Source organism: Perna viridis, chromosome 10, assembly GCF_037379345.1.
Source record: "Perna viridis isolate PV_CMFRI_1.1 ecotype Kerala chromosome 10, ASM3737934v1, whole genome shotgun sequence".
Taxonomy (NCBI): domain Eukaryota; kingdom Metazoa; phylum Mollusca; class Bivalvia; order Mytilida; family Mytilidae; genus Perna; species Perna viridis.
Window position 1 is genome coordinate 6,344,062 of NC_142454.1, and position 21,512 is coordinate 6,365,573.

General features: G+C 32.2%; 1 protein-coding gene across 6 annotated transcripts in view; it reads left to right on the forward strand.

Moving 5' to 3' along the window:
* The window catches only part of LOC148604298 (nuclear pore complex protein Nup98-Nup96-like), a 40,783-nt gene extending 19,303 nt beyond the window's left edge, over positions 1 to 21,480 (forward strand). For all 6 annotated transcript variants that reach the window (XM_088550668.1, XM_088550669.1, XM_088550672.1 and 3 more), the window contains 21 exons: positions 144 to 348; positions 748 to 887; positions 2,294 to 2,407; positions 2,820 to 2,903; positions 5,583 to 5,781; positions 6,427 to 6,552; positions 8,177 to 8,323; positions 8,793 to 9,101; positions 12,078 to 12,214; positions 12,865 to 13,009; positions 13,324 to 13,419; positions 14,001 to 14,116; positions 14,451 to 14,630; positions 16,475 to 16,620; positions 16,878 to 17,153; positions 17,448 to 17,603; positions 17,901 to 18,145; positions 18,765 to 18,922; positions 19,108 to 19,208; positions 19,761 to 19,862; positions 20,805 to 21,480. In XM_088550668.1, coding sequence (XP_088406794.1) covers positions 144 to 348; positions 748 to 887; positions 2,294 to 2,407; positions 2,820 to 2,903; positions 5,583 to 5,781; positions 6,427 to 6,552; positions 8,177 to 8,323; positions 8,793 to 9,101; positions 12,078 to 12,214; positions 12,865 to 13,009; positions 13,324 to 13,419; positions 14,001 to 14,116; positions 14,451 to 14,630; positions 16,475 to 16,620; positions 16,878 to 17,153; positions 17,448 to 17,603; positions 17,901 to 18,145; positions 18,765 to 18,922; positions 19,108 to 19,208; positions 19,761 to 19,862; positions 20,805 to 20,907 — 3,285 coding nt within the window. In that variant the 3' untranslated portion in view covers positions 20,908 to 21,480. The remainder of the gene's footprint in view (positions 1 to 143; positions 349 to 747; positions 888 to 2,293; positions 2,408 to 2,819; positions 2,904 to 5,582; positions 5,782 to 6,426; positions 6,553 to 8,176; positions 8,324 to 8,792; positions 9,102 to 12,077; positions 12,215 to 12,864; positions 13,010 to 13,323; positions 13,420 to 14,000; positions 14,117 to 14,450; positions 14,631 to 16,474; positions 16,621 to 16,877; positions 17,154 to 17,447; positions 17,604 to 17,900; positions 18,146 to 18,764; positions 18,923 to 19,107; positions 19,209 to 19,760; positions 19,863 to 20,804) is intronic.
* The last annotated feature ends 32 nt before the right edge of the window (positions 21,481 to 21,512 follow it).

The following is a 21,512-nucleotide window of genomic DNA, read 5'->3' on the forward strand; positions in this document are numbered from 1 at the left end:
ATTTTGTCTTCCTTCACCAAAATTTAGTTTTATCATCTATGTCTGACTCATTCATTTGTGTCGCATAAATTTTCAACTTATAGAAACTGAGAAGAAAACCATGGTATTTACACTCTAATTTACATATTAACATTTTGTTTCAGAAAACTCCTACACCACCACACCCAGCAGGTATTGTCCTGACTCGTCCTGGATATTATACACTCCCTAGTATGGAGGAACTAGCTGAGATGGTCAATGAGAATAGTGATTGTTTTGTTGATAGTTTTACGATTGGGCGTGAGGGATATGGCAGTATATACTTCCCGGGTATGGTCAATGTGGCTGGACTAAACCTGGATGAGATAGGTAGGAAAAAATGCATAAAAATGCTACAAAAACCAAAATAATTGATCTGTTTTTTTAACTACAGCAATGGAGAAGCTTAAGGATTGTTTTTTTGGTTTTTTTTACATGAAACACTGACCCCTTATCACGTGTATATCTGTAAAGGATGGAATTGTCCAAAATATGTATTTTCGCCATTAAATCACAATATTAGACTCAGTAAGATAATTTCACACAAGAAAATATGGATGTGTTTAAGCATGTAAATAGAAATCAATACGAAAAAATTCAGGTGAACATACCATAGAATGAAATATCAGATAGCATATTTTTATGAGGCATGATTGATACTTATAATATAAATTAATTGTAGTGCTTTTGAGGGTGAAATATTCGCATTGCTGTTTTGTATATTAACAGTACACTTGCGTCGTAAGGAAGCCATAGTTTACCCTGACGATGATAACAAGCCTGATATGGGAGATGGTCTGAACAGGAAGGCAGAGATCACATTGGATTGTGTCTGGCCTAATGACAAGACCACAAGGAAACCAATTCAGGTAGTAGACTCTCCAGGGGTTAGATGTACATTTAGTTCTAATTTTCTTTTAGTGAGAGGTTTTAAGCTTGGTTGAATGATTGAATTACCATAATTGTTTTAAGAGACTGTCCATACAGAAACCATGCAGTTCCTATGATACCAGTGGCACAATTTTATCCCACTGACTTTTTTGTTCCATTGGAATGTTTATATGTATGTTAAATAGTACAAAGATTTGTTTGGATGGCATAGAAAATGATTTTAAAATTCCTTAAGAAAGTAACCAAGGTCTCACTAACCCCTTCTAACATTTCCATTACTTTACATGTTAAAAAAGGTAATTTTAAAGTTTCACTGTGAATTCCCAGGACAAAAGTCATCTTTAAGTTGTATACCATTATGAAGCTTGGAAAATAAGGCTTTAAAAATCATTATGCTTATGGTATGATGATTTTAAAAATTCTTCACAAAATTTTCTTGAATAGATAGTACTGAAAATCCACATTTTTACCCTTTCTGCTAACTGACAGCATAGGGGCAAATTACTCACACATGTAAACAATATTCATACACTTTTGTAGTAAATTTCAAATATGATTTTAAAGTACACCTTCTCAGCTTTAGTTTGACTACTTTTGAGCAGAATACAAACAGATAATGCACTTACAATACATAGATCAAGGTTCAGTTTTTTTTTTTTTGGTACTACATAGAGGGGTGGCCATTTGACCCAGAAGTGGTCAGTGAAACCCAAGTTTTGCACAGAATGATAGAATTATCTCCCTTTTTCAATAAATTTTAATGCTTTCTATGTAATTTGTTTCCCTTTAACTGTATTGTTAATCAAAAACTAACATTCAGCTTTGAGAAAGGATAACTTGTTTTTAAAAACAAAATTGGTCATGTGCAACCCACTGCCTGGTTTTTGCGTGGACACACTCTTAATCTATTTTTTTTAATGCAGAATGTGAAAGACTTTCACTGATAAATATTCTGGTGTAAAATGACATTACATTATAAATAAAATATAATGGGCCAACTAAAAATTGTAGGGTTCTCAGTCCCTCTTTTGTTTATTTTGGGGATACTTCATAACAATTTTTATCACTATTATCAATAAAATAAAAAATGAGCTCCTTTCTGTCAATAAACTATGTAGAATCTACTACTTAGTAACTTTTTAAGGGGCAGTAAACAAAAAAAGAAATTCCTGTTTCCCTCGTTGATCTTCATTTAAAAAAATGATCTGACTACCAAAGAATTAACTTTGAATTGCCTAATTCTGTCGCATTTTTGATAATTTACAAATCTTGTTATAAAAAATACCATGATTTGTCACTTATTCATCAAAAGTGTAATTTATTAAAACTAAATGCATAATAATGATCATCTTATTACCTGAAATATTTAATACCTTAACTGTAGGATCCTGACAGATTGAAGGCGATGAATTACCATGAGAAGTTAGAAGAGATTACAGCCAGAATAGGAGGAAGATTCATGGAGTACAGACCTGAGACTGGATCCTGGGTGTTTGAGGTAAGTACTGTTTCAGTTATCATAGTCCCAAGGAGAATATAGCAATGTTCTTAATGACCTTCTATCAGGTTATAGAAGAACATGATGAGATGATTAACCTCAGGAGAGTTAAAGCAAATAGTTCTTAGATTGTACCAAACTGTTTGGACAATGGAATGTTTAAAATCTCTGATAACAAAAAGTCCTTTGAATCAGAAAATGATGAATAAAATGAAATAAGATTCTTGGCATCAAATTATATGTTTCTCTTCAGAAAGCACAAGAAGTTTAACAGGATAAGATGGATATAAGACTGTATAACCACAGATGATAAAATTTTGCACTAGGCAATTTAATTATTATTATAAAAATTATTTTGTGTTTTATAGTCAAATCAGACTCTTAAACTTGTAGCTTCTTTGTTTACTTGCAGGTGAAACATTTCACTAAGTATGGCTTGGATGAAAGTGATGATGAAAGTCTATCAGAACTTGCTCTACAACAGTCAAAGATACAGGTCAGTTCATGACATACATGTTGTGTTACTCCACCGTTAACTTCTGAGAATCTTTCATCACTGTGAAAGAGTTCTTTGAGTTGGTGGTACAGTTACTGACTAGATACATGTACATTTATATCCTAATAACAATAGATGCCTAGTGAAGGTAACTAGGCATGTTGTCAAATGTGATGATTTGTTGGACAGCCTGCAATTTTAGAGAAAATATACTGATAATGTATTGGTGTAAAATTTTGTAGTGTGGTGGAATTTCTTTGCTTTATTGAGTGTAATTTATATCTTTTACTTTAGTATTAAAGGTTTTCAATAGGAATCTACTCCTGAAGTGTAGTAATCAACTAAACAGGACAACTTTTGTGTGTTTAAGTTCAATGATAAACTTGTAATAAGTTTGATATGGTTACTCATTGTATTTGTTGATTCATACCCATACAGGTTTGCCTGTGATGTTTTAATTTTTTTGCAATTATTATATTTTTAGAATTAATGTACTTGGAAAATAAAGGCTTAAGGCTGAACAAAAAATTGATTACTTCTCAGTCTCTCTTTGTCACAAATTTTATGACATTGTATAAGATGTATTTTTTATCATGCTTTTATTTGCTTCAATAGGATATTATGGTGTATTTTTATGTGTAGTTTTTACAAGGTCAACTGAAAATAATTTCTTGTTCCTCACACCTTCATTCATCTCTTTTAAAGGTTCATTACCCATTGTTATCACCACATCAGTTAAACTGAAACAACAAAAACAAACAAAAAAAAACACCACTCACCTAATTTTTAATGGCAATAAAAAGAAGAAAGCATTCCTTCTTTGTACATTAAGCAGAGATGATTTTCTTCTTTTTTTAGTGGATTTCTGCTATTTCAAATCCAGATTTTACAGTTATGATTTTTTTTACTGTATATTTACTTCCAATTTGCCAATTTCCACTTTGTTTGTTGACCAAGAAATTATCTTCAAGTGGCCTTATATTTTGTATTAATGTCTTTCATTTTAAAGTCACTGCTTTTATGTATTTATTCATTGCAGTTGTTTATTTATATGTAAACAGTTTTAAATAAAACGATGTATTTCACTACTGTCAATTAAGATTTTGTGCTTCCCATCGATAAATCTTGGTCCCCATAAGAAACATTTTGTGTTCACAAGAGTGTATATTAAACCATGATAGTTACAACAAGCTAGTTATTAATAAACAGGTTAAATTCTCCAGCTAATTATTTTGCTAAATGAAAAATCTTTTGCAGTATCTTAATTTATCACTTGTCACATGTATATATTCCTGAATGAAACAAGAAAGTCTCAGTGGTTTTAATCTAAATTTCTGTGAGTCCTGGTATTATTAACAGAGTTAGACTTTCATGAAAGGTATTCTATGTTAGGTTGAAAATTATTTTACAAAGCACATTAATGCCAGTGACTCAGAATGCCAGGTATTTCAGTGGACAAAACAAACCTAAAAATTATGAATTTACCATTATTAAACCTACAAAAGCAAAACAAAACATGATGAACTGTTACCGTGGAAAAGTTTGCTATTTTGAGGCAAAAAAGTAAAAGAAAATTTTGCCGATTTTGATCTTGGCAGATGCTTAGTGGTACACTAAATACTTAGAGAAATATTTGAAAGGAATGTTACAAAACAGATTATAATATAAATAAAGCAAAATATGTTAAAACAATCAATGCTATTCAGAATTCTTATCAACATCAGTAGCCTGTAAAGACAAAAACAAACAATTCAGGTATTGTTGTGCTTATTCAGGTAGAGCTGAAAGAATATTTATTTATACCCATTATTTCTAAAACAGAACATGTGTTTTTGGGAATCAACTGTCCTCAGAATAAAAATTTAATTATGGAAAAAAGTATTGTTTTATTAAAGGTGAAGGTTCGGTTATGGCCAATTTTAGCCTCTAAATTTGAAATTGTTCAAAATAAAGATTTTTATTGTATTAGTACACATAAGTGTTTACACTAACTTGTTTGATAAAATTTAGGCCAAAAAAGAAAAGCATCTTGTCATTGTAGCACCAACAAAATTGCCTTAATGATGAAAAATCCATAAAATCTCAATATTTCAGCATATCTTTGACGACTTTTGTGAAAAACAAATGTTGCCACATTCGTGTTCATTTTTTATCTTTATATATATTGTGTAGTATTGAAAGATACAACATATATGTCAATATTTTGGATAAACACGGATGTGGCCACTTCCGTTTTGGGGAAAAACCGTCAAAAATATGTGCAAAAATGCAACAAAATTGAAGATTTCTCTAATATTGTGTTAATTTTGACCACTATTAGATCAAAAACATTCATGATGTTGCCAAAATCAGCTGAGATGTATTTACTACAACCATTATCCTTTCAAATAAACTAACTAGTAGAGACCAAAACTAATCTTTCAAAAACGTTGAATACTGGGGCCAAAATAAGGCCTTACTGAACCTTATCCTTTGTGTTCACACAAAAATTTCCAAGGGGTGCTATCCTTGAAATTACATTTCTCTGAAACTTAGATTTTCTTGAAAGTTAAATAATTAATTTAAGGGATATTTCTGCAACAAAAATAAAGTTCTGCATTTATGGAATGATTGTTAGAAAATAAAAATTTTTAATTCTTAATGCATGTACAGAGATTGCACCTGTTACTTTCATTACAGGGTTTGGCAAGAGCTCAGTTGAAACCATCAGGCAAGTCACCATTGTCCAAGACAGGTGTAATAACAGCCACAGGGGATGCAGCACAACCTACAATCCCTCCCCCTGTCATGGAACTGGCTGTACCGATGGCTGATGATGATGACATTGAACCAGCTGACTCCACACAGGATAGGAGTATTGATGTGTTACAAGATATAGGTATGTTACATGTCACCGGATATCTATCAATACCAGAATGGAGTTGGATTGAACATACTTTCCCTGCTCCGAAGGAGAGGAAGGTATACCGTTATACCCTTGTCCGTGGTTCCCTCTTTAACAATTTTTCTATTACAATATTCTCAGCAACTACTCATCACAGCAGCTTGAAATTTTTACACAACCTTTCTGAAAGTATGCCATTTGGTGGGAACTTCCTGTTTACCAAGGACTTTGTTTTCCTTATATCAGTATTGAAAATGGGGGTACCACTAGTGAGCCATTGCTCATAGATTAGCTTAAATGATATTTCAAATACTCTAAGCTGTGACCTTAGCAGTTGTATATTTTTAAGAGCTGACTAAATTAAGTCTTAAAAGTACTTGAAGAATACTATCAATTATAAGTTGGTGTCCTGTTTCTTGGGACAGTCACTATTCATCATTAAGGGAATAATAGAGACAATTTTTGTCAGCTTTTAATGAATAAATTGGTTTCAAATTTGGTGTGTTGCTTTATATAGATGGGACATACATTGTAAGCTGTTTTATGTCAATTTTCCTTATGAATGGGCGTGCAACTTTGAGTTTATAATAGAATGTTTGACAGTATAGAAAGAAAAGAAAGTAAACCATTGTTCTTCAGATGAATCTGAGATGGATGACATACCAGCTTCCCACAAACTTGCAGCTGGTATGGGTGTCAGTGCTAGGAACATGCAGGTGATGAAGGCTTCATTCTTTGTTGGTGATGAAGAAATGCCAGAGTCTGGTAAGATTAATATAATTCTGTTAAGTATAAATAAAATACATATAACACATATTAAATTCTGCTTTGATTCGGTGTTATCAGGGATGATTTTTTCCCAATTTTTAGGGGAATTCCCATATTTTGTATCCGGATTTTACTGTCATGATTCTTTTTTGTACTGTATTTTTATCATAGATACTCAAGTACAAGTCAATCCGCCTGTAAGTCGGACCCCCCTCTTCAGCCCGAAAATTTCTTTAACCTAGCCTTGACCCGTTGATAAGCTGGGATTGTTTTCTGACAGCTGCATTGCTAATATTCATTAATTACAATGAGTATACCTGTTTGTTTTGATAACTTCAATAAATATTGAAATAAATAATTCTATGCCAGAGTTATTTTTGTAGTAGCAAGTAATTAAATTCTTGACAAACCATGTGGGTTGTTTTGATATGGCCATTTTCTCATTCATTCTAATTTTGGTACAACCAATAACCCAAATTAAAATCATAAATATAGTGAACAACAAAGAATAAAACAGAAAGTTTATGATACTCTAACAACTCATTTTAGAAGATATTTCAGTAAGTTAAGAGGTTATATCTTAAAGAATAAGAAGTTCATACAAAGATTGTCATTACCAACTAAAGTTTTTTTTTTTTTCACAAATTGTGGTACGTTATGGGGTCATGTTTCTATTACACCTTTGGGTTTTTGGCTGTATGAGTGTACACAGATAATAATCAATACACAAAATGGATGGGTGGGAAATACAAATAAAATCAGTATTGTGGCAAAATAAAAGAGTTTACACTAAATATTTTTTACTGCATTATATTTTAGCTGTAAAAGGTAGGAGATGCTGACAGTCTTCCTAAAACTGACATTTACAAATTAACATTGGGATAAAATGGCGCTTTTCTGTCTGTTCAATGCTGGTGTAGCACTCGTGTCAATTATCAAGCTTTTGACATTTAAGCTGAAAATTTTAGTTCATAGTTGAGATTTCATCTATAACCTTTCCCAGCAGTTGAAAATTTGGTCCCAAAAATCCGACTTACAGGCAAGTATATAGGGTACTTCCAACTTTGCCAATTTTCACTTTGTTTATTGACCTCATAAAATCATCCATATATATTCTATAAGTATGAATGGAATTTGTTCATTTTTATTTGACCATTGTTCTTTGAGGACAGTTTGTCTTAGAACTGATAGCCTTGGGAAGTAAAAAGATATCTATTCTTTCAAGAACTGTAAATGTATTAATTTTTTTCTATTTTCATGATTGACAGATTAGCGTGAACAGTAATGCCCGCATTTGATTTTTAACACATTGAAATGCTTATCATTCATTAAAATTGCAAAAATTGATACCCACTTAATAGAATAACAGCAAAAAAATAATTTGTTTTCAGGAAATATGATGACTGCTATTTAATGTTTTTTCCTTTTTACAGATGTAAATTTCTTGTATGAGATCTGATATTGTTCCCAGCTATATACATCTTACACACCTTTTCAGAAGAAAATCTGGAAAGAATCCACAACAGCTGTTACAAGGGCTACTTAATTTGAATATTGTATATTGTTTAGTGTTAGTATGAAATAAAGATATGCACTATCTAATGAGCTTAGTACATTACAGGCCAGCAAACACTGTTCTCTAAACCAACCCAGAAGAAACAAGGTGATGTCCCAAGTCTGTTTTCATCAGCTTACAAGTCAAAGTTTATGTCCCCTGTAAAACTTACTCATCTACCCAAAGACAGTGAGACATCAAGAGATGATTCAGGTATTTAATGGGGACATTCTCAATTACTTGTCTGTTTTTGTAGTTTCTAGTCTCACTTGTCTACTTCATGTTTCCAACCTTTAATACAAATTAAGAATAAAGGAAAGAATATTTCTCAGTAATCTTTTGTTCTTTTGCATTATGAAATCCTTTAAGTCATATTTTTGTAAAAGTTTATTGTAACCACGGCAAACAGTTCACAGTTTCATCAAGTGTTGTTTTTGTTGTTATAGTTATACATTTGTGTCATCTATTTAAATGGAACCCATTTTGACCAAAAGATTTGGTCCATTTAGGCAGGTGTTTGATTTACAAAGATATGTTAAGACAGAATTCATTAAAATATTTGTTTATTGCTTCTACATAACAATGAATGTGATGAATGCTATTGACTCAGTTTGGAAGAAATATTTTATTTCTGTAGTATCTTTTTGGGGTATTTTTATAGTACAATTAATCTTATTCAAAGGTGGACTTTTCCATAAAAGAATATTAACACCAGAGCCTATAAGACCCAGTAAGCCATTATACCAACCTCCATTAGTTGCTGAACATATGCCTCTGGCTAGTGGTCTCAAACCTGATGACCTTCCTAGGAAGATTGTAGGGTCAAGAGTTCAAAGGTCAATACCAGAGTTCAGAGAATCTAAGATGTTTGATAGACAGTTCATGCTTAAAGATGCTGCATTATTCATGGGCAGGTCATTCAGAGTTGGATGGGGCCCTGGTGGTATGTTAGTCCATTGTGGAAAGACTATTTCAGAAACCCAGAAAGAAGGTACTTATAGTAGCTACCTGTCACTGAAAATCAGAGTTACAATTGTTTAGCAAAATTTTATACTGTATTTTTATAGATTCTAGGTCTTACCAGGCACTCAGAAGATTATTCTTGTAACTACCTTATTCTTCTGAGTATTCCACACATCCATAAAACTTGTGCACTCCCTTCTTGGCATGGCAGATCAGCAAAAAAAGGTTCATTGTTTAGTTACTGTGTAAACTGCTCTTTGATGAGTAAGGAAAATCACAAGCAGAAAACCACATTGATATGATAAGGTTCTGGCAAATTCCCTTAAATACAAATATTTTTATTATTAATCTTTTGAATAAAGGTATTTGTACATTCCCTTGCATTTGTTAGCCATTTATTGATTAAATTCCTGTGATACTTGGGATCCATTCAACAAGCCAGCTGATATGTTTACATTTCCTGCTCATATGTAAAACAGGTGTTTTACTAAAACAATGGTGTCTTTTTTGTCAGTGATTTGATAAAGAATGATGTTTTTATTTGCCAAGTTTATGTGTTAATATTTGATTTCTGGAAACAGCTCATCAAGCGGATTGAAGGGTTAGTAACAATTGTTTTCATCTTTTTAATTGATTTTATTTTATTTGATAATTAAATGACTAAGAACCAGTTGACAGGTTGGCACTCCCCTTATTGTATACTGTAAACATATTAATTTTCAAGATTGCTGATTTTTGCTGATTCTGTCAATTGAACATATTCGATGGAATCAATTTTCTTGGTTTAAAAAATTATCATAGCGTTATATAGTGTTGAAAATCATCTTTTGCTGTTTTCTGTCTACTACGAAAATAGTGAAATTAATACCTTTACAGTATTTGATGCTTCAGTGCACACAATTACAACGGTGCATTTTGGGAAAGATAAATAAGAAGTTAATCATGGTTTTTGTACAAACTTCAAAATGCAAGAAAATCGCGTTGATGGATAAAAAAAAACAACTATTAATTAACAGTTAAATTTTATTAGTTTATTTAATATAAAACTGTATGAAAATACAAAATTGCTTGGAAGTTTTCATTTGTTAAAAACTGTTCTGATGACTACATCTTCCCAAACTGTCTACAGAAAAAAATCTAGCAACTTCTTCTGTTGGTGTATACAGCACCCCAGTTACTGTCTGAACGAACAATACAGGTGGTCATTAAAAGGAATGTGTGTTAATAACTTGGCCAAGATTGATAATGAGATGCAGAGTTTTCCCTAATGTGTATCAGGGGTACATAAAGGATTTATGTATAAAATTAATAGTCTGTATGTGGGATAAGGACTTACATATTAGTTAACTGAAAAAATAATGAAAAAATTAAAAGTCACCTTTGGTTGAATGGTCATTTATAATATTTATGGAATTTATAAATTCACAATTTACTTATAATTTGAAATTAATGATTTTTTCATTTCCTGGGCTTGAATACCATAGTCACAGGGAAAAAAATTAGGAAGCCAATATTCTCAAAAAGTAGAATATACAATAACAATGAAGTAGAGTGATGTGATGTGCAAATAATTTTTTTTTTTTTTGGAACAAATTACTTTTTCCAATGGAAACATTTTGCAGCTCTATGAGCAGTATACCCAAGCCCTAGATTTTGTATTTAATGATATCAAATAATGTTTCTTATCAATTTTTGATTTTATTCACTCCCAGAAGATGGGGACCCATGGCAACTGTGCTGCAGGTAGAAAATACAGTGTAAGCAAGTCAAACATTCATTCCTGGAGAAAGCAGAAAGACAGATTACAGAAAATGTCACGTACCAAACAGTAAACCACATTTTCCAGAATTAGAAGCTGAGTTACTGCAGTGGGTAACCAATCGTTGAATACAGGATTAGGGCATTTTGACTACAGAACTCAAATTAAAGGCCATAATCTAAGCTAAGCAGATAGACCCAGACACACAGTTTCATGGTTGGGCTTATGCTTTTATGCAAAGAAACAGCTTGTTGTTAGAATAAGAACACACATTTCCCCGCAACTTCCAGGAGACTAAGAAGAGAAGCTGACCAATTTCCAGGCCTTCATGATAAAACTGCACAAAAAGAATGGCTACAACCTATCACAAATAGGCAATGCTGACCAAACTCCATTGTCCTTCTCTCTCCTATCTGATACAATTCCACCAAAAGGGTCCAACACAGTGTCCATAAAGACAACTAGCAAGGAGAAGAACAGGTTTACAGATGACACTCCACTCTCAGTACTTAGAGACATCTACAAAATCTTTAACAAAGACAGAGTTCAACGGGTTTAATTCATAAACTGGGTCATTGAATTGAAAATTTGTTATTAATCTTCAGTGCATGAAAATTAACACTTTGCTAAATATTAGTGCAAAAATGAGACTTTAAAATTATAATCAAATATCTATAATTAATTTTGTTATGCATGATTTTGTTATTCAGTAATTAAATTGTTAAAACTTGTGTCTTGTTTAATTATTTCTTTTCAAATTGTTAACTAGTCTGGATGTCAGACATCTTAATGGCATATTATATGCAACCCCATTTTCTGAAATTAGTATTCTGGTAAAAAGTGTGCACAATATGCATCAAAATATGGTTGATACAGCACAGTTTATATTAAACATTTTTAGCTCACCTTGCCAAAGGCCATGTGAGCTATTAACATCACTTGGCATCCATTGTCTTTGAAGGGGAAAATTGACAGATTTTATTTTGCTGTTTTCAGCCAATATCTTGATAGACATCATTTCTTTAATAAGACTATTAGTGAAATGATCCTTATGATAAGTCCTACCAAAGTCGTCTTGAGTCACAATTGTTAAATTTATTGTCCTTGAAAGGCAAAATTTAATCAGGTGAGGGATTTTTGCTCCTGGGAGCTTCTTGTTATTGTGTAGCCAGAACTTCAATCCACACCCAGTGATTGAGAAGGCTTTTTTTACAGAAATGTGAGAAAGTATTTTACTGTTTGTAGAAATTGACAAAGATAGTTCTCGGTATTCTATTCTACCTGGGGGTGGACAACTAGTACAGAGTCAGTCAGGATGGACAGTACATATAGAGAAAGTCAATGTTGCAGACCATCTCAGGGCTAAAGATACAACTGTTATTGTAAGTTACAGATACAAATATATAGACTGATATATAGAACGATTTGAAATTTCATAAAAAGTTGGATTAAGGGTTTTCAGTAGCTTATTAAGGTTGTTCCTACCTAAATTGAATCTGTCATTATTATAACTCCTGTAAACAGTTTATAAGAATCACACCTATCTGTCTGTCTTACGGTCTGTTCACATTTCTTGTAAGCGCAACTCCTTCTAAAAGGATTTTATTGAAATTTTATTGAAAGTTTTGGCATCATTTATTAATGTGCATAAAAGAAAATAAGTGTTGAAAGACTTCAGAGGGATATAATCCAACTTTAGGGTTTTACATGTTAAAACCTCATAATTGCAACTCCTCCTAAATTGCTCAAGGAAGCTGACATACTTGAGGGATTATACATGTAATTACTGTCACAGGACTCCAAAGGGAGGTGATTGAATTTAAGGATTTTACATTTAACTCCTTTTGAAATGCAGGGTATTCTCTTTGTGAGAATGTTTACAGTATCTCTTGTTAGAATGCAATAACCTGACTGCAGTATCTAATAAGTTCATTTCTACAGTACATGTAAGCATAATGTGCAGTGTGATATTATAATTTCTACATTACATATAAGTAATATTTCAGCCTGTGTGTAATTCCATGTATTTTAGAGTAATCATACAGACATGCTACGTGTACAATTAGAGAACTCTGAGACTACAATGGAGGATGACTGTCCACATTTTGTACCATCTGTTGGTGTGGATGGTTTACATCAATGTGCAGAACAAATCAAACAGGACCTGGAGAATTCAGGTTTGTTTTACAAGCTAGATAAGCAGGCTTTATGAATGCTTCTGTATTTAAGATTGATATAAAGCATTTCTATGTTTTAAAGTTAAACATTATGTCTTAGCCAGGCATGAGTTTTCTCCATCTTGATTTGACTGTAGAGTGTATGCTTACCTCCAATTTCCTCTTTTTCATTGGCTTCGTAATATCATGTCTGCATAGAACTGTAATTGATTTCCTTTAAAAATTTCAAGTCTTTTAACATTATTTTGCAAAGAAAAACAACTTTATGTGTGGTATTTCAAATTTACTTAACAAAATCATATTTGATATTTTAGAGAATCATCCAGACCAGCCTTTCCTTGAACAGATGGTTAAAGTTCTTGATTTGTGTGTAGCTTTGTGGGGAAGGTTACATGGTCTCCCTTTACCTGGTGAGTTGAAACTCATTTGCAATGATTTTCTGCAAGTTGCTGGAAAAAATATAAATCTCTTAACAAATACTGGTAAAAATTAATTATTTAATGTAAATATAATTGTTAGTCATAATTATACCCACACTCCAAAGGAGAGGGGTTTCACTATTTTACTCTTGTCAGTGTTTCCTTGTGTCCATAACCATTTCTTGTGTCACAGTTTTCTCATCACAGCTGCTTGAAATTTAATAGATTTTTTCTATATGTATGCCGTATGTATGGATCCATTTTGGGAAAAACTAAAAAACAATTTCCTGTTAACAATGAACTTAGTTTATTTTCTTCACATCATGATTGAAAGCTGGATATCACTAGTGGGACATCACTCACAGATTTCGTGTTGGTTGAAATCTGGTGCTATGGTTTTGAATTAAAAAAAAACAGTTTTGAATACTAGAGAAAAATGAAAAATTGTTAGATTTCTTGGATTTTGCTAAGGCTTGATCTTATTGCAGAATTCATCAATGTATGAAAGTTGTTTTTATTTGGTTGTTATTTGTGATAATTAATTTGATGAATGTATGACTTATAAATTACAGAGGAACAAGAGGGAAGGTACACCTGTCAACATGCCAGGAGAGAGGCTTTATCACAGTGGTTCATGTCCACAGCTAATCACAGGATAGAAACTGAAGTCAAAGATACTAAGTATAAGGTAGATACAGTTGATAAGATGTATCATTTTAGTTATTTTTATTTAAACAGAAACTTGATGAACTCAAAATTGAGTTTTGGTTGAATTTCTTTTTTAACGTTAGCAAAATAAATGGTGAAATTCTCATTATTAAGAGATATAAATGTATTCTTACCCAAGACAAACAACGAAAGGCTTGGTTATAATAGATACAACTTGTGTCGAATCCAGTTTTCTTCGACAATAAAATATGTTTAAAGCAAATAGATATTTATTGGAAAGATTTTATCTGATACAAAAGTATTGTCTTAATACAAGTTATATGATAACACATCAACCAATTATTTCCTTTTAGGGGAGCAGTCATTTACCGAGAGTGTTGGCTTACCTGAGTGGTAGAAGGATTGCTGAAGCATGTTCAGTATCTCAGAAATCAGGTGACCACAGATTAGCTTTACTATTGTCTCAGGCAGAGGGACACCACTGTGTCCGACAATACATAGAGAATCAATTAAATGAGTGGTCAGAACTTGGGGTAAGGATATTACAGTATATTTAGATATATAAACTTTATGTGATGTGAATAATTGAAAACCTGCAATGACCCGAAGCAGATGATAACACCAACACACATGTACATTTTTTAGTAGAGATCATTGTTTCTCTCATAGCATTTGATTTTATTAATTGGATTAGATTAGCTACTGTTTGGCACATATTATTATGTAATTTGCATTTAATTATACCCCAGGCAATGAAGTTGTGAAGGATATATAGTGTTTTTGACCCGTCAGTCCATCATCAGTTTTCTGGACTTTTTTTTTTTAACGCTTGCAGATATTGACATGATTTTTAGTGCAGAAATTCACAGAAAAAACTGTTTTCCGGACTTTTTTTTTAAAAGCTTTCAAATATTGACATGTGTTTTGGTATATAAATTAACCATGATAAGTTACAGGTCAAGTTTACGTTTTGTTCCGCTCTGATGATTTTTATTGAAATTATGGGCCTTAAAATAGCAAAATTCACTGAAATAACAGTTTTCCTTACTTTTTTTCTAAACGCTTGCAGATATTGACATGATATTCGGTATATAAGTTCACCATGATAAGTTACAGGTCAAGTGCAACTTTAGTTCCGCATCGAAGATTTTTACCGAAATTACGGGCCTTGAACTTAGCTAAATTCACAGAAATAACCGATTTTTTGGTATATAAGTTCACCATGATAAGTTTCAGGTCAAGTGTACGTTTTGTTCCGCTACGATGATATTTACTTTGGATTAATTAAAACTCAAAGAAATCACAGGCATCAACATTTCCGCTAGTCCGATCACCCGAGGCGACTAAAACTGGCTGGGGACTACTGAAATTTTGGGTAGAAAAAGTATTGAAAATGACTTTTAATTGCGTCTCATTGTCATGTGAATCGTATTATTGTAGCCGTCAGACAGAAATGAACTTCTTGAACGTGTTTCTTTCACCTACGGTTAAAAAATAGAATGTTTACATTATTGATTTTTGTGTGACTGTTCTAGGAATCGTGATTGGTCGGTTTGGTTGTTTGTTATGATCAGTACGATGTTGACAGCAACGCAGTATAACATAACTTTTATGAAAAATTTTCGTGCTTTTAAGGGTTTAATGTTTTGGAAATTGAATAAATATTCTAGTCAACAAACATGTATCTTTCTAGGTCCTTGGCACTTGGAATAGCAAATACCAACAAAGACTTGGTTTATATAGCAATTTTAATACAAAAATACTAGACAATTTGTACATACAATAACAAGACTATAACTAATTGACAGTATTCTCTGTTTGACACACACATACAGTCTCACTCTGCCGTGTTGACTTATTTATGTCTTCTTGATTTTTAGGGGACTACTAAATATGTTCAGGGACTACTAAAAATTGTGTAGCTACTAGTCCTTGGACTACTGCCAAAAAAAAACAGGTGTCAATCCCTGAATCACAGTCTGGAGTTTGAAACTACCATTCTGAGTAACAGAATTAAGTTAGAAGATAAAGGTCTAAAGCCTAAAAAACACTCTTATTCCTTTTTTATCGGGTCCTTCTACATGTATTTCTCTTACGAACAAATTTACTTGAGTATCCAACATGGGGATGCAACGGGTATATGAGCACGCTCACTAAGGTTCTTCAATTTTTTGTATTTTAGGATTTTAGAAATATATTTCAACCTTAAGTGTGTTGTAAGACCATCCATTTGAGAAAATTATTAAACTGCCATCTGTTTTTATAAATACCATTGCATACATTCTATGAACAGATTTTGTATGGATTTTTAAAAAAAATGTATGACCCAAATTGAGGATGTATTTTTAGTCCTAATAAAATTTATTTAATCTTTCAGGCTGACAGGTTTATGGACATTATTAGAATGAAGATCTATGCCTTGTTATCAGGACAATTGGTTTGGAGAGCGCCTGTAGAGCCTTACGCTATGATCAACACATGTGAAACTATGGATTGGAAGAGAGCCCTAGCTTTACATTTATGGTAAGAATTGGATAGTGTAAAGAACATGAGAAATTAAAAAGAGACAGAAAAACAGCTCAGAATAAGTGTTCTGTACAGTACTGAAGTCATAGATAATAAATTAGAGTTTGAAAATTAGTAAAATACTTCCATTTGCTATATCACTAAAAATTCACAGGAAATGCTCTTATTCTGCTTAGAAACAAAACATTCTCATCTCAGGGCTTTCAGTGCTTTTGGATAAAATATATCCTTGATTATAACTGCCACTATTCTAGGTACCTGTGTCCATCCAACTCACCTATTCATCAAGCTTTACTTGAGTATGAAGCTGGGTTCAAAGGGAAATCCCCTTTTGGTATCTACTGTAACCCACCACTGCCACCATACTCAGAAGGAGTTCAGGATTGTCCAATCGAAGACGAGGATGATGAACACATGCTTAGAGATACTTGTTATCATATTCTGAAACTGTACTGTCAGAGAGGTCATCGGCTAGATAGATTGTTAAATCCAACCAGTTCAACAGAGAATCATTTAGATTATAGATTAAGGTAGGATTCATAAAAATCACAAGCTATTTTGATTTTTAATTAAAATTGAAAAAATGTGTACAAGTGTATTGCATCACAGGGAAAGGCTTTGGATAAGATTCACCAACGTATCCCATAGTTCTTAGTACTTGAACAACCATTTTTATATGTAATTGAAGGGTATGCTTTTATTAACAAATTTGCTTCTGTTTGTTGTTGAAGTAAAGGTTAGGAAGTAAAAAAATTTTAAAAAATAATTTACATGTAGCATATTGTGATGACCTTGTATTATTATTGATGATTTTTTCTTTGTAGCTGGCATCTCCATCAGATACTACAATCCTTAGAGTACACACATATATCACCATTTCACAGAGCTTATATCCACTTTAACTTTGCTGCTCAATTAGAGTCTGTTGATCTGTGGCACTGGGCTGTATTTGTTGTTCTTCATATTGAAGATAGAAATTGGTATGTATAATATTATATGAATGTCTTGTTTAAAGTAACTCAAAAGGAAGCCAACTTTTTTGAAAATTTTGCAGAGAAGAAAATTAAACACCATGAAAAAATTACATGTGAATAAATACCTTTTTATCTATACACTCAGAAACATTTTTTTTGCCTGTGAGCATTTTATTTCTACACTTAAATTAAGAAATCAAAAAATTTTAGAAGACATTTCATGTCTTAATATTTAATAATATGACTGATTTTAATATGTTTTAAATTTCCAAATGCACATCAAAAGGTTATGACCTTTTTCAGTCGCGAGTCAGCTGTCAGGGACTTATTATACAGACACATCACATTGAAGACAGATCAAGAAAAAGAAGATTTCTTACAGAAGAAGCTGAATGTTCCAGAAAAATGGGTTCATTATGCTAAGGCTTTGAGGGCAAAGCACGAGGGCAAGACACATGAAGAGGCCTGGCACTTGGTGAAAGCTGGGCATTGGAATGCTAGTCATACTGTTATACTGAAAAACATTGCTCCTGATGCTATTATCAATGGTATTGGTTAAATTTTTTTAGCTATCTCTAGAAGTTATTGGAGTTCAAAGTTTAAATATTTGATACATCATACTTTGTTACTAGGATTGCTCCCATTTATATTATATCAGTATGCAAACAATTATTCATGTAAATCTTGCTTTGAAAAAAAATGAATCTTCTTTAAAAAGTACTTATTAATACAGTGGTAGCCTTTATACCATAAACTGAGTTGAAATTTTTGCCTCAATTTTTGAGGCAACATGCTTTCAGTGATTAAGACATACATGTACATGCAATTATTTTATAAGTGTTATACCTCTGTCAATTAGTTTGTCATATGATATCTCAAATAATAACATTTATAAAATTGTAATTTGTTGGTACAGTATTTTTCATAATGGAAGAAAGCCTCTTTTCATTTTTCAGTTTTTTTCAGGCATTATTTTCCTCAGCTTTTAAAGCTGATTTTAGCTTTTTTGTCTAAGGAATATAAAATAAAAGTGTGATAGATTTTGTATGAGGAGTTTGAAAATGATGTTTTTACATGACCATCCCCCTGTTTCAGCTCTTTTCCAATTTTCAGCTTTTTTTCTCAGCTGACCAAAATCATGCTTGTCTTTTACATTTCATCCTACAGGTAATCATGAGTACCTGAAGAAATACCTTACAGATTTATCAAACCCTGCCCACAGTAGGTGCATAACTGAGTGGAACTATGGAGGCCAGGTGTTCCTCGACTATATACACCAGTGTGAAGCTGTGGATAAATTTAAACTAGCTCTCAGTGGTGAAGAGGTAAAAATAAATTATTGACCATTTTGATTCATATTTTTATGGTAATAAAATAAAATAATTTTCCGTAGAAATATAAGAACATTTAGATAAATTTTGTGCATTGTGAAATACACATTACTTTGTACAGAAGAAATACCAATTTTATAAAACTTTAAATTAATGTTTTTTGGCTAATTTGATTACAGCAAAACAGACCAAGTAGTTATGACATAGAGAGCTTAGTACACAGTGTGACAACATTATGTTCTAAAGTCAAATATTTGCAGTGTACCAATTCTAAGGAAAGGTTAGTATAATATGTTAGAATGTTATTGTAATTGAGTATAATACAGATTAATATAACGGATGGATATCTGATTTGAAGGCTTTAAGAGCAGTAGTAGTAATGTAGAATTTCAAATACGTCTCTGACCATAAAATATCTGAAATGCTTCGATAATATATATATCATTTGAGAATTCTTTGTAGTAATTGAATAAAGTTTCTGTCATGTTGGTTCCAATTGCAATGTCACCCAGTCTTATGCCTATTGACCCCAGTTGACCTCGATATGATTGAAGAACTTTTCCAGAACAGAAGTGAATGTGAAAGTCATCTTTTGTTTTGTGGCCATATTTATGCTCTATAAATATGTGGGAAAAATATTAAAGAGTCAATAATGGGAAAATTCAGACACATCAAAATCAAAGTACATGACTTGAACATGAAAAGTGGAAAGAGAGATGATCTACATACACAATGTTTTAAACTAAAAAATGATAATAGAGTACATATAAAATTTGAGGATAAGGAGATCAAGACATAACATTAAATGATGGAAATTTATTTTTTATGACAGATTATGTCAGTCTGAGATGTCAAAGATGGCAGCATATCTATTGAGGACTTTGTTACAGCTACAAGGCCATTCTGCAGGCTCATCTGATTATCTCCCTTTGAGGTTGGTATTATTGGTGTAGTCAGCTACTGTTTGTAGGGCACCAATTTTCATTTTCACAAAATTACATATCCCTGAGCAAATGAATTTTGATTTCCTGTTGAAATTGATACCCATGAATGAACTTGTGTATCTCCACAATGTTTAATACTAGAATTGTTCTGACGGTAGCATGTCTGGTTGTAGGTCATTATACAAGTCTTAATAAAATTAAAATCTAACTCCCATATGGTACTGTACGATGGGGCTTACATAATGGTACTGTACGATGGGGCTTACATAATTATATGTTATTAATATTATCTTTTTGGATCAAAGTATGACTTTTAAAAGCATATATAAGTTAGGACTTGTATTTTATTTTTATATGGAATATTTTTTTACCTGTGTCACCATATGCAGATTGGGAGGATGGGCATAGGGCTTGTCAAACTTTCAAAAATAATTGTGAATGCATGCATTAAAATCTGTTTATCAAGGATTTTTTGGGTGATTCTCTGGATCAACCACTGGTCACCAATAGTGGAAGCAGGTTTAGTACACACTCGACTACATCTGTCTGTTTATATGTCATGCTTAGGGGGTACCTACTTTGTGTAATCTGTAATTTTGGTAATGTGTAATCAATGAAGATATGAACCTCATATTATGACGAAATTTGATTACTTTGTCCTCCAGTTTTGGCCATTTTAAGCAGTGTATTCTATAACAAGTACACTACTTAAGGAATTTTGTAATTTTGTAAATTATGTTGAATTTTGTAACCAACATTCAAGTTTTTTAACTTGCTTGGTGTTATATACATACTCAAGATACTTACAAGTTACATGATAATGACACAGGTCTAGACATGGGTCTTGTTTTCAATAAGATTGGAATACTTAGTTACAAAACATGAAATACACATGTATTATTATATATGTATATATGGTCCTCTATTTTCAGGATGTTGGCTCCACACATTAGTAACTTACCAATGCCTGAGGATTATCGTATACAAGAGTTACAGGCCTTGACCAGAAGCAACATGATGGAAATGACAGCATGAACTGTTTACTAGTGAACTATTGTAGATTGGTGCTCAGAATGTTATGAATCAGAAATCAGAAGGCTTTTAAATACAGAATTAATTCTTGAACATGGTCATTTCAGTCAACGATTAATGCTCAAAATCAATATTGTATGTACATGTGAAAAACAGTCTGTCAGTAATTTTGATCCGATATTGATGTTTTATTTAATGATTTTATAGCTATGTACTATTTTAATGTGAAAAATTCTTACTTTTCTGATTCAAGAGGGTAAGAAAGTGATGTACTTGTGTACATGTAAACATGTATTTATACTTGATAAAACAATTTATAAGAGCACACATTGTCACGTATCTTAAAGAAGAAAAAGGGGGAATTTTGATTTTAGGGACAAGTGTATATTTACACACAAAAATCAAGATAACATTTTCAGGGATGAAATAAATCAAAGGGCTCCAACCTTTGGGGTCTGTTGACTGAATCTTAGCACTTAATCATGCTATGGAGGTAGTTTACTATTTCCAGTAAAACATTATATTGTTTTCTGTCTGCTATTTACCATGAAGATTAACAATAAATGATTCCCATGATTTGTTATGTTTCTAAGAGATGGTCGTAGTAT